We start from the raw sequence: 12882 nt of genomic DNA, 5'->3' as shown, positions 1-12882 counted from the left end.
CCTTCGCAGGAAGGCGGGGCTACGGTGCTGCTGGGGCGGATCCCAGACTTCCCGCTCGGCTGAGGCGGCGGCGTGACGAGATTGACGCAGGGGGTCGGAACGGGGAGGGGTGGAGGAAGCTGCGCGTGGCGCGCGACGTAGGGGGTGGCTCCGCCGGGGCTGCGAGCTGGTGTTTACGAGGTGCCTAACTCGTTCTATCGGAGGACGGTACCGCATTCTGAGGGGAACGCTCACGAGGAGGTGAGCCCGCCCGAGCAGGGAACGGACGGCGGGTGCTCAGGGGGAGGGACCTCCGGCTGCGGGGTTCGCTCAGTAGGGCGGGTACTCCCCAGCCGGGAGCGCCTGCGGCCGGAGCGGGCGGGGCCTGGCTGCTGGTTGACGGGAGCCGAGGGAGCCCGAACGCCGGCCTTCGGGAGGGGGCGGGGCTGCGAGTTCGGCCGACCCGGGAGGGGCGGGGCTTGTGCTGTGGGTGTCCCACCCCGCGAGAGGAGGGCCTGAGGCCGCGCCTCGTTGGTTCGGAAAGGGGAGGGGCCGAGTTCCGAGGCACCGGAAGGGGGCGTGGCCCCGCGCTAGGGGAGCAGAGGACCGGAACGCTGACTGCAGGGTCCGGAGGGCCGAGCTGGGCCCCAACGTCTCGGCGAGAGGCGGGGCCTCGTCTCGGCGGCACCGCGGCCTGGTGGGATCGCCCGAGGGCGGGGTCCGGGGCCCAGGGGGCGGGCCCGGCGGCCAGGGGGCGGGGCCTGGCGTGGAAAATTGGCAGGTGGCGAACGCGGCCCCGGCGAGGCTCCACCCCCCAGGCTCAGGGGCGGGGCGTCGCTGAGACACCCCACCCCCCACCCCCACCCCCACCCCCCACCCCCACCCCCACCCCCACCCCCGCGGTGGGAGCACTCTGTCGGTGACTGCTGTGCCTCCCTGGCCCCCGCAGGAGGATGCTGGTGGTGGAGGTGGCGAACGGCCGCTCCCTGGTATGGGGGGCCGAGGCGGTGCAGGCTCTGCGGGAGCGTCTGGGAGTAGGGGGCCGCACCGTGGGCGCCCTGCCCCGCGGGCCCCGCCAGAACTCGCGCCTGGGCCTCCCGCTGCTGCTGATGCCCGAAGAGGCGCGGCTTCTGGCCGAGATCGGCGCGGTGACCCTGGTCAGCGCCCCGCGCCCGGATCCGCGCCAACACAGCCTGGTAAGGGGCGGACGGGGTGGGGGCGGTGCAAACGCTCAGGACGTGGAGGCAGGACACCCAGACTGCGGGTCTCTGCGGGAGGGGTCTGGGCGCCTTGGATTCTGGAGACCGGGATCCCCAGGTTCAGGCTTTGGGTTAGGGAGGAGTCAGGGAGCCAGGGTTCCTGGCTTCCTAAGGCAGGGCAGACTTGGATCCTGGGATTCCCTCCGCTTTACTTCTCAGGCTCTGGCATCCTTCAAACGCCAGCAAGAGCAGGGCTTCCAGGAGCAAAGCGCCCTGGCAGCGGAGGCCCGTGAGACTCGTCGTCAGGAACTCCTAGAGAAGATTGCGGAGGGCCAGGCTGCGAAGAAACAGAAGCTGGAGCAGGAATCGGTGGCCAGCGAGAGCCAGGAGGCCAGTGCGAACCCGGCTGCCGCAGAGAGTGAGGCCGGTGCGAGCCAGGCTCCTGGAGAGCCGGAGGAAGCAGGTGAGGGTGGGAGTGGAGTCCACGGACCAGGAGCAGGGGAGAGGGAGATCTTTTGGGAATCCTGGCTGGGAATCTAGGGCCTGGGGCTCATTGGGGGATGGGAAGACATGTCCTTGGATGCATCAGACTCTTGCATTCACCTCCCGCAGGTTCCTCCTCTCCTCAGCCAGGGCCATCAAATGGGGTGGCCCCTTTGCCCAGGTCGGCTCTGCTGGTCCAGCTGGCCACTGCTAGGCCTCGACCTATGAAGGCTAGGCCCCTGGATTGGCGTGTCCAGTCCAAAGACTGGCCGCATGCTGGCCGTCCTGCCCATGAGCTTCGGTATAGCATCTACAGAGACCTGTGGGAACGAGGCTTCTTCCTCAGTGCAGCTGGCAAGTTCGGGGGTGACTTCCTGGTCTATCCTGGTGAGTTTTGTTGGGACCTCCCCTTGTGAAAGGGACCTCCTTTTTCTCAAAGCCCTCCCCTTTTTTCACAAGCCTGCCACCTTTTTGTCTTTTCTCAGCCTCTGAAACCCATGGAAGGACAAGAACACTTGGGAACCATTTGAAAGGCAGTATAGTAAATCTAAGCACTTTCTTTGATCCAGAAGTTTCATTCAGAGACTCTTAGATATGTGCACAAAACGTACAAGGAATCATCACTGCAGGATTCCTTACGGTAGTGAAATATTAGAAAGCAACCAGAATGATTATTAATAGGTTAGTGGTTACACACTGGTGTTAGTTGTCAGAGTAATGTAGGTCCATGTACATTTATGAAAAAATGACCAAAGGGGGGGAGGGGGAGAACCACTTGTTGGAAACAGGTACAGTAAAAAGCACATTATGTTTTCTGTTGTGATGCAGTTATGTACGTGTTATTTGAGTAGCCTTAAAAATTATGCTCTAGGGGCATCTGGCTGGCTCTTCCGGTAGAGCATGTGACTTTTGACCTCAGGTTGTAGGTTCCAGCCCCATATTGGGTGAAGAGATTACTTAAAATCTTAAAAAAAAAAAAAATCCATATGACTCTAGTGAAAGAATATGATAACTTAAGGTGAAGTATGGAGTGGAAAGTAACTAGCAAGGAGAAGAAGGCCTGAAAGAACGTACTCCAGCCCAAGTACAGTGGTTACCTCTGAGGAGGAATGTGCATTGGGTGTAGGTAAAGGAGACTTTCAGTGTATTAGTTCATTTTTGAATTTGTAGTAAGATTGCCTTTATTGTGTAACTAAAAGGTTAAAAAAGTAAGTCTGCAGGCAAATCACCTTTTTTTGTTCCTCCTGAGAACGCAGAAGGATAGAAACACCTGATACATAGTCAAATCTTAGCTATTGGTTGGAGACGACCGTGTCTTCTGCACACGAGCTGAGAACCTTCATCTCTTCTCAGACCAAACACTCAACTGAGGGACTGACTTAGGACAGACAGTGTACCTGCCCTGTGCTCTACAGAACCACTGTCCTTACTTTGCTGCTGGTTTTTTGTGACTTCTGTACATAAAAGGTGATTTTGGTTTTGAAAATGAGTGTTCAGCTTACTAAACATATGAAGGCTAATATCTAGTTTCTAAGCTTTCAGTTCAGGTTGCAAATCCTTCTTTCCAATCTAGCAGGTTTTTGTTTTGTTTTGTTTTGTTTTAATTCATGAGAGACACAGAGACACAGGCAGAGGGAGAAGCAGGCTCCACACAGGGAGCCCGATGTGGGACTCAATCCCAGGACCCCAGGATCACTCCCTGGGCCAAAGGCAGGCGCTAAACCACTGAGCCACCCAGGGATCCCTATCAATCTAGCAGATTTTGAGGGACTGTTTGTCCCTGTGTGATCCTACTCACAGAAGGCCTTATGTGGTTCTCAGCGTTAGAAGCTGCATTTTAAATTTTAATGTATTTCTTTTCCTTTTTAAGTTGTATGGTTTTCTGGTTATAGAACTTGCCAAAAACTCAGATCTAATAAATTGCAAATGGGCTGAGTTTTAAGTTTACATGTTCTAATACGGTTAAGAGTCTTACTAAAACTACAGGTTAAAATAAGGTTAAATCTGGATCACCTGGGCAGCCCGGGTGGCTCAGCAGTTTAGCACCACCTTCAGCCCAGGGCGTGATCCCGGAGTTCTGGGATCGAGTCCCATGTCAAGCTCCCTGCATGGAGCCTGCTTCTCTCCCTCTGCCTGTGTCTGTGTCTGTGTCTCTGTCTCTCTCTCTCTCTCATGAATAAATAAAATCTTAAAAAAATAAATTTGGAGCACCTGGGTGGCTCAGTTGGTAAAGCATCTGCCTTCAACTTGCATCATGATCTCAGGGTCCCGGGATTGAGTCCTGCATCAGGCTCCCTGCTCAGTGGGGAGTCTGCTTCTCCCTCTCCCTCTACCCCCTACCCCCTGCTCATGCACGTGTGTGTGCTCTCTCTCTCTCATAAATAAAAAAAAAATTTTTTAAAAAGTAATAAAATAACAATGAAATAAGGTTAAATACACCAACAACTTAATCACACATTTGAAACTGGCCCACAAGGCTGACCTGTTAGGTTTTTTTTTTTAAGATTTTATTTATTTATTTATGAGAGACAGAAAGAGAGGCAGAGACATAGGCAGAGGGAGAAGCAGACTCCTCGCAAGGAGCCCGATGTGGACTCGACCCAGACTCCGGGATCATGCCCTGAGTCAAAGGCAGATGCTCAACCACTCAGCCATCCAGGCATCCCTGACCTGTTCTAATACATCAATATTTCTAAAACAATGCATACTTGATATATATGAGATATACATAAAATCCTTATTCCCTGAAGATGAAAATCTTCAAGGTCTGAATCCCTTAAATATTTCTAACAGTGAATCTTCCCAATCTTAAAAGACACTAAGTCTTTTAGAACAGTTTTGGGGTACCTTCTCAAGTGTTTTGATGCTTCCTTCTGAGCCGGCAGAGGTGTCACACCAGACAGAGTGATGCCTGGCTCCTGGCTGTGTTCTGGCTGGAAATCCAGCTAACAGTCCTCTCATGTGGGATATCTCACCGCTTTGCTCTTGTAGGTTTACATTACCTACCCCTTTATCTTCTGTATGGTACCCCACTCTGGTTCCTACTCTATTTGATCAGATTTACCTAATTCAGGGGCAGACCACAACCCCAGGTCAAATGCAGTCCAACAGGTTTTAAAGGTAAAGTTAGCAAAACGCAGCCCTGTCCATTTGTTGACGTACGGTCTGTGGCTCCTGTTGTGCTACAGTGCAGAGGTGAGTACCTGTAACATGGCCCACAAAATGGAGGGTATTTAGTATCTGGCCCTTTTCTGAAAAATTGTGTTAGCTCCTTTATCGCATCTATTTATCACTCCATCCTTTTGTAAATTCTTTTCTTCTTTTACTCTGTTAGAGTCACTTCTTGGATATTCACATGACATGGCTTTGACTGACTTTGTGGTCCTAGTTCTTACATCACGACAGTGATATATTCAATTCACTGTTTTGTTTTTTTAATACAATTATGCCATACATCTGTGGCAGTTTGCCCCACCTGCCCCTCCCCACGCAGGGTATTGTTTATTTTTCCATGTTGGTACATTCTTTTCATTTTAACAGCTATAATCGCTTCTCAGCCTTTTGGCTAAGATCAAGTGCATTTAAACAGCTATATAGGGATCCCTGGGTGGCACAGCGGCTTGGCTCCTGCCTTTGGCTCAGGGCGCCATCCTGGAGACCCGGGATCGAATCCCATATCGGGCTCCCGGTGCATGGAGCCTGCTTCTCCCTCTGCCTGTGTCTAAGTCTGTGGGTTTTTTTTTAATCATTTTTTTAAAATTTTATTTTATTTTTTTTAATAAATTAATTTTTATTGGTGTTCGATTTACCAACATACAAAATAACACCCAGTGCTCATCCCGTCAAGTGTCTCCTTCAGTGCCCGTCACCCATTCACCCCCACCCCCCGCCCTCCTCCCCTTCCACCACCCCTAGTTCATTTCCCAGAGTTAGGAGTCTTTATGTTCTGTCTCCCTTTCTGATATTTCCCACACATTTCTTCTCCCTTCCCTTATATTCCCAAGTCTGTGGTTTTGATTGTTTCCATTTTTTAGCAGTTGTAAATGATAACAGAGTGAACATCTTCAAAGATATATTTTAGTGCCACTATCCTTATAAGTAAAAAATGCCAAAGAGTGGAACTGCTAGGTACAAGAAGAGCTATTTTGAAATATTCATAGTGATTACTAAAATGATTCCTGTCTCCTACCTGTAGACATTCCAGTGTCTTCTATCTAGCCTTCTACCACTGGGAACTGCTACATGTCTCTCTTTTACCTAGGTGACCCACTTCGTTTCCACGCCCACTACATTGCTCAGTGCTGGGCTCCTGGGGACCCCATTCCACTCCAGGACCTGGTTTCTGCTGGCCGCCTGGGGACCAGCGTCAGAAAGACGCTGCTGCTCTGTTCCCCTCAGCCTGATGGTAAAGTGGTCTACACCTCCCTGCAGTGGGCCAGCCTACAGTGAACTCCAGAGACCCGTGGGGATGTGGCTGCATCTGTGGAAAGAGCCTTTCTAGATGGTCCCAAGCTCATCTCTGCAAATGGGAGGCTGCAAACCCTCCTACCTCTTTCTGCGTTTAGATTTTGACTCTGGATTTATAAACACTACATCCTTCTTATTTCCCTCCCTGTTTCAAAGCACTTATTGGCTGTGATATTTTTGTAGTTACCTATTTCCAAGCTGTGAGCTTCTTGAGGGTGAAGACTGGGTTTGATTCATCTCCAGTTTCTACAATGCTTAGGGCCAAGAGGTCTCAGTAAACTTGTTGAATAAACGCGGAGTCTGTGTTTTGAATTCTGATGGCAACGGGGCGGGGGGGGGGGGGGCAGTGTGGGTGTTTGCATTTGCTTATACAGAGGAGGGAATGCCTGGAGGAGTCCTGCTGCTAGTGGGTAGCCAGTGGGGCTGGGATTTTTTTTTTTTAAGATTTTATTTATTCATGAGAGAGAGAGAGGCAGAGACACAGCCATAGGAAGAAGCAGGCTTCATGCAGGGAGCCCAACATGGGACTCAATCCCGGGTCTCCAGGGTCACACCCTGGGCTGAAGGCAGCGCTGATTTAAAACTTGGTCTTTCTTTCTTTCTTTCTTTCTTTCTTTCTTTCTTTCTTTCTTTCTTTTTTTCTTTTTTTTTTTTTTTTTTAAACCTGGTCTTTCTGAATCCAGGGTCTGCACTCTTCCCACCACACTGAACTTCCTTTTGAGAAGACTTTCACAGAGTGTTTCAGGTGCACACAAAGGCATAAATAAAAGTAACATGAAGAAAAGGCACATGAGTGTTGCAGTTTCAGGACAGAGATTCAGGTGGGGAGGGAATGTCAGGAGGGACACTTAGGGCTGTGGAATGCTGCTGGTGGTTTTTTTTCTTGGCCTGGGTGGTGTTTATTCAGGTGTATAGCATTATTTTTTATACCATACATTTATGATTCAGATCATTTTTTTATATGGGTGTTCTGTTCCACCCTTTCTTAAAAAGCTGAAACACATCCAGAGAAAATACACATTTGTGAGATGCCTTTCTGCTTGAAAAATTGCTTGAACGTTATCACTACTGATTTTCAATATTTACATATATACTTTAAAAATGCATAGTTTGTTACATAGATTTTGTTACTGAAATACAGTCACATGGTAATGATTCTGGAGCTGAAAGTGTCTATCTCTAGTTTCTCAATGTCTGGGCTGCCAATTTCTTCTTTCTTTCCTATCCTTCTCAGTAAACGAATTTGCTAGAACCTCATATTTCCTGTAAGCTTAGATTAATTTAAAACAGGACACAAATCCCTGCCTCATTAACACTCTGTTTTTTGTGCCTGTTTGATAACTGGCTTGCAAATCTATTCTCCAGGCTCTCTCTTCTCTACAACAAAGTACTTAGTTGAGTCAGTACTGAGTACCTCTGTCTTGAGTCTTCCCTCAAAAATTCCTCATTAAAAACTTGGCACTTGGTGGGCAGCTCTTGATCTCAGGGTCATGAGTTCAAGCTCCATGTCTAGGTCTACAGTTTACTTAACAACAACAACTTGTAAGGACTTCCACATGCAAAAGAAGAAAGAGAAGAAGGAAATGTAGACTTTATGCCCTTTACAAAAATTAACTCAAAATGGATCATAGACTTCAGTATAAAATGCAGAGCTATTTAACTCATAGGAGATAATAGGAGAAAACCTAGACAACCATGGTTGTGGCCATGACACTTCAGACAGAATACCAAAGGCAGGACCAATGAAAGAATTGATAAGGTGGACTTCACTAAAATTAAAAACTGAGGACGTACTGCAAAAGACAGCTGATAAAAGACTGTCGTCCGAAATATAGAAATAATTCTTAAACCTCAACAGTAAGAAACAACCTAACCAGGGGCACCTGGGTGGCTCAGTCGGTTAGACACCCCACTGGAGCCCAATGTGGTACTAGATCCCTGAAATCCAGGATCACACCCTGAGACAAAAGCAGAGCTTAACCACTGAGTTATCCAGGCATCCTGTCAGCTCAGGTCTTAAACTCAGCATTATGAGTTCAAGCTCTGCATTAGGCTCTGCACTAGGTGTGGGAACCTACTTAAAAACATCGGGCTCCCTGCATGGAGCCTGCTTCTTCCTCTGCTTGTGTCTCTGCCTCTCTCTCTCTCTCTCTCTCTCTCTCTCTCTGTCGTTAATAAATAAATAAAATCTTAAAAAAAAATAAAACAACAATCTGACCTAAAAAAAAAAAAAAAAAAAAAAGCCAAAGACCTTAACAGACCCCTCACTGAAGGAGTTCTACAGATGGTGAGTAAGCACATGAAAAGATGCTCCACATCTTGTGTCATGTAGACATGAAATTAAGTAACAGTGAGATACAACTACACACCTGTTAGAATGGCCAAAATCCAGAACATTAACACCACCAAATGCTGGAGAGATGAGCATCCAAAACTCATTCATTGCTGGTGGGAACACAAATTGGCACAGCCAGTTAGGAAGACAGTCTGGAGATTTCTCACAAAACTGAATATACTCTCACCATATCAAATTGATGTGACTGTTTCCAGTAAGTATATTCCTTGGTATTTACCTAAAGGAGCTGAATATTTATGGCCCCATCAAAACCAGATGTTTATAACAGCGTTATTCATAGTTGCCAAAACTTGGACACAATCAAGACGTCCATTGTAGATGGATAAATAAACTAGTCCATCGAGACTATGGAATATTATTCAGTGTCAAAGAGAGCCAAAGTATCAAGCCATGAAAAGACATGGAGAAACCTTAAATGGACAGTACTAAGTGAAAGCAGCCAATCTGAAAAGGCTGCTTACTGTATGATTCCAACTGTGTGACATTCTGGAAAAGGCAAAACTGGAGACAATAAAATGATGAATAGTTGCCAGAAGTTAGGGAGGAGGGATGAACAGGAGAACAGAGGATTTGTAGGCCAGGGAAACTACTAAGACCATACTGGTGGATATGCATCACTATACATTTGTCCAAACCCATAGTGCGCACATCACGAGTGACCTCTAATGTGAACTATAGGGCTTGGTGCAAATGAGGTGTTGATGTAGGCTTATCAGTGGTAACAAATGGACCCCCAGGTGGGGGATGCTGATGTTGGAAGAGACTGTGCATTAGTGGGGGGTGGGGGCATGCAGGAAATCTCTGTACCTTCCTCTCAGTTTTGCTGGGACCCTAAAATAGGTCTTTAAAAAAACCCATATAGGTGCTACCTTTCAAACACTGTAGACCCATATTTGACCACATCACTCCATCTTCTCAGCCACCATGTCAGCAATAGCAACATTACTCATGTGGATGATTGCAGTAGGTTCCTGACTCATTTCCTTGGATTCTATCCTCGCCCCTCTATGCTCTGTTTTCAACAGAATGGCTGGCATAATTGGGTTAAAAGGTGGGTCAAACCGTGTCCCTCTTCTTTGGAACTCTCCAGTGGTTTCCTATCTCAAAGGAAAAGCAAAGGCTCGATGTTCCCCGTCCCTGTCCGTGTCTCTTGTCTATGCTTACACTACCCCTATATTCTACCTGGAATGCTCTTCCCCTGATGGCCACATGGTCTTGTCCCGTACAGTCCACTGGTCTTTGCTTCAATGTCACTTTCTCAGGCCTTCCATGATAACCCTACCTTTATAGTTAACATCCCTCCTGTATGTCCCTTCCCTCTTCATTTATTTGCTTTAACATTTATCACTAATGTGATTTATAGTGAGAAATGTGCATTTGGATTTCATCTCCATTCTTGGCACAGACCTCCTAAAACCCTTGCAATTTCCTAAGAGCAATAAAGATGTCTTGTTATTCCTAACAAAACCCTTTCAACCACACCTGAGTTTATATTAATGAGATGACCTCCGGGGGGTGGGGGAAGAAGGGCTGAAGGTTGGGTCATTCATGAATTGCCCATGATTTAATTAATTGTGGCTAAGTAATGAAGCCACCCTATAAACCCCAAAGGACGGGAGTCGAGAACTTCTGGGTAGGTAAACATATGGAGATGACATACACGCTCTGGGTCCTCTTCCCATGCCTGGCCCTATGCATCTCTCCCATCTGCTGTCCCTGAGTTACATTCTTACATAATAAACCAATGATCAGGTAAGTAAAATGTGCCTCTGAGTTCTTTTTTTTTTTTTTTTTTTTTTTATGACAGTCACAGAGAGAGAAGGAGAGAGAGGCAGAGACACAGGCAGAGGGAGAAGCAGGCTCCATGCACCGGGAGCCCGATGTGGGATTCGATCCCGGGTCTCCAGGATCGCGCCCTGGGCCAAAGGCAGGCGCCAAACCGCTGCGCCACCCAGGGATCCCATGTGCCTCTGAGTTCTGTGAACCACTGTAGTAAATTAATGACTGGAGGAGATATTTGTGAGAAACTTCCATCTGTAGATGGAGTATATATTTAGTTATTCATAAATTTAACACTGTCAACTATAGTTGATCCTCTGCTAAGACACAGATAAAAAGGAAATATGAGACCCCTGCCATCCTATAACTTTTTTGTCTGGGAGCTAATCTGTAAATAAGAAAACAAAAATGAACAAGGTAGCCTGAAAGACCTAGCAATACATGATGAGACCACAATGATGATGATTCCTAATAGTGAGCGCCTTCTTTGTGCACCATCAGTCCCCACTGTAATCTTATGAGGTGGCACCACCAAGAACCTCATTTCACAGATAAGGACACTGAGGCAGAGAATGGTGGAGAAACTTGTCCAAGGGAGTTCGGTGAGCAGGTGGTTGCAGGGTTTCAGCCCAGGCGTCTGGCTAGAGCTGCCTCCCTGAGGTGGGGATGCTGCCTGTTGGGAGCACAGAGCGACAACAGTGCAAAGCAGTGCTCAAGAGCACAGCCACAGGGCCAGGCCACAGGGCCAGTCCAACTCCAACCTTGGTCTGATTTCCCTTGTTGAGAGACTGTGTAGAAAAATGGACAATGGTCAGACCACGCACAAAGATAGAATTCTGAGGGAGGCCAGCCTGCTCCCTCTAGGAACAGTGCAGGAAGCCATACCATACCCCTGTAACCATTGGTCCAAAATGGCTAGGACTTGACTAATAACTGACAACTTCTCTAATTTTTTTGTTGCTGGCTCTAATATAAGACCAATTAGAAAGATCCAAATATGCTCTCCTAACCGATGGCATAGGACAGCGACTCCTGGTGAGCCTGCCTCTAGGTTCTCTGGGCCCACAGTCTCTGGTCAGGGCTCACATGCAGCTTTCCATGTTTTCCACTGTAGGCTTTCCCCCTCCTCTGCCTGCTTGAGTTTCTGCCAGAATTGCCATGTCTGTGGCTCTGCCCTCATGGATGACTTTGAGGGGTTCAAGACTTCAGGGGAGGAAGTGACTACAGATGTGGTGGGAACAGCAAGAAAACCTGGGTTAGAAGTGGAGCCTGAATATGGGATCGCATTGCTGCAAGTTCATGGTCAAACTGGAACAGATGAGGAGCTGCCTCTGAAGGAGGAGTGAAGAACGTGGTTTTCGGAGATGGAATCGACTCCTGGTGAAGATGCTGTGAAGATTGTTGAAACGACAACAGTGGATTTAGAATATCACATAAGCTTGGCAAAGCAGTGGCAGGGTTTTAGAGCATTGACTCCAATTGGGAAAGCAGTTCTACTAAGGGTAAAACATTATCAAACTGCATCAGCTGCCACAGGAAGTCATGACCGGAAGAGTCAACTGATGTGGCAAACTTCACTGTTGTATTATTTTTAAAAATATATTTTATTTATTTATTCATGAGAGATACAGAGAGAGGCAGAGACACAGGCAGAGGGAGAAGTAGGCTCCATGCAGGGAGCCTGATGTGGGACTCGATCCCGGGTCTCCAGGATCACGCCCTGGGCTGAAGGCGGCACTAAACAGCTGAGCCACCCGGGCTGCCCCAACTATTGTCTTATTTTAAGAAGTTGCCCCAGCTACCCCATCTTCAGCACCCACCACCCTGACCAGTCAGCCACCACCAACGTGGAGGCAAGACCTTCCAGCAGCAGAAGGATTACGACTCACTGAGAGCTCAGATGATGGTCAGCATTTGTTAGCAATAAAGTGTTTTTAAAAGTAAGGTGCAGGGCAGCCCGAGCGGCTCAGCGGTTTATCGCTGTCTTCAGCCCAGGACGTGATCCTGGAGACTGGGGATCAAGTCCCACCTTGGGCTCCCTGCATGGAGCCTGCTTCTCCCTATGCCTCTGTGTGTGTGTGTGTGTGTGTGTGTGTGTGTCCCTCTCATGAATAAATAAATAAAATATATATTTTTTAAATTAAGGTGCATAAGTGATGCCTGGGTGGCTCAGGGTTGAGCCTCTGCCTTTGGCTCAGAGTGTGTGATCCCAAGGCCCTGGGATCAAGTCCCATATTGGGCTCCTTACGGGGAGCCTGCTTCTCCCTCTGCCTATGTCTCTGCCTCCCTCTGTGTGTCCCTCATGAATAAATAAACAAAATTAAGGTGTGTACATTGTCTTTTTAGACATAATGCTATTGCACACTTAATAAACTACAGTATCATGTAAGCATAATTTTTGTTTTTATTTTTGAGAGAAAAAGAGAGGGAGAAAGTGAGGGAAAGGGCAGGGGGAGAGAGAGAGAGAGAGAGATTGAGAGTCCTAAGCAGACTCCTTACTAAGCAAGGAGCCTGACATAGGACTTGATCTTGTGACCCTGAGATTATGACCTGAGCCAAAATCAAAAGTCAGCTGCTCAACCAACTGAGCCACCCAGGCATAACATTTTTATATCCACA

The 12882-nt window shown here is 47.9% G+C and overlaps 1 protein-coding gene across 1 annotated transcript; it reads left to right on the top strand.

Moving 5' to 3' along the window:
* The first annotated feature begins 94 nt into the window (after positions 1-94).
* Positions 95-6420, top strand: TSEN34 (tRNA splicing endonuclease subunit 34). The gene is made up of 5 exons (XM_055311843.1): positions 95-240; positions 929-1175; positions 1398-1641; positions 1791-2048; positions 5923-6420. Exons 2-5 carry the CDS (start codon positions 933-935, stop codon positions 6108-6110), a joined length of 933 nt encoding a protein of 310 aa, XP_055167818.1. The 5' UTR covers positions 95-240; positions 929-932; the 3' UTR covers positions 6111-6420.
* The last annotated feature ends 6462 nt before the right edge of the window (positions 6421-12882 follow it).

This window comes from Nyctereutes procyonoides, unplaced genomic scaffold (genome assembly GCF_905146905.1).
Source record: "Nyctereutes procyonoides isolate TBG_1078 unplaced genomic scaffold, NYPRO_anot_genome, whole genome shotgun sequence".
NCBI lineage: Eukaryota > Metazoa > Chordata > Mammalia > Carnivora > Canidae > Nyctereutes > Nyctereutes procyonoides.
Note: the sequence above shows the minus strand (reverse complement) of the source record. Positions and strands in the feature narration are given on the sequence as shown.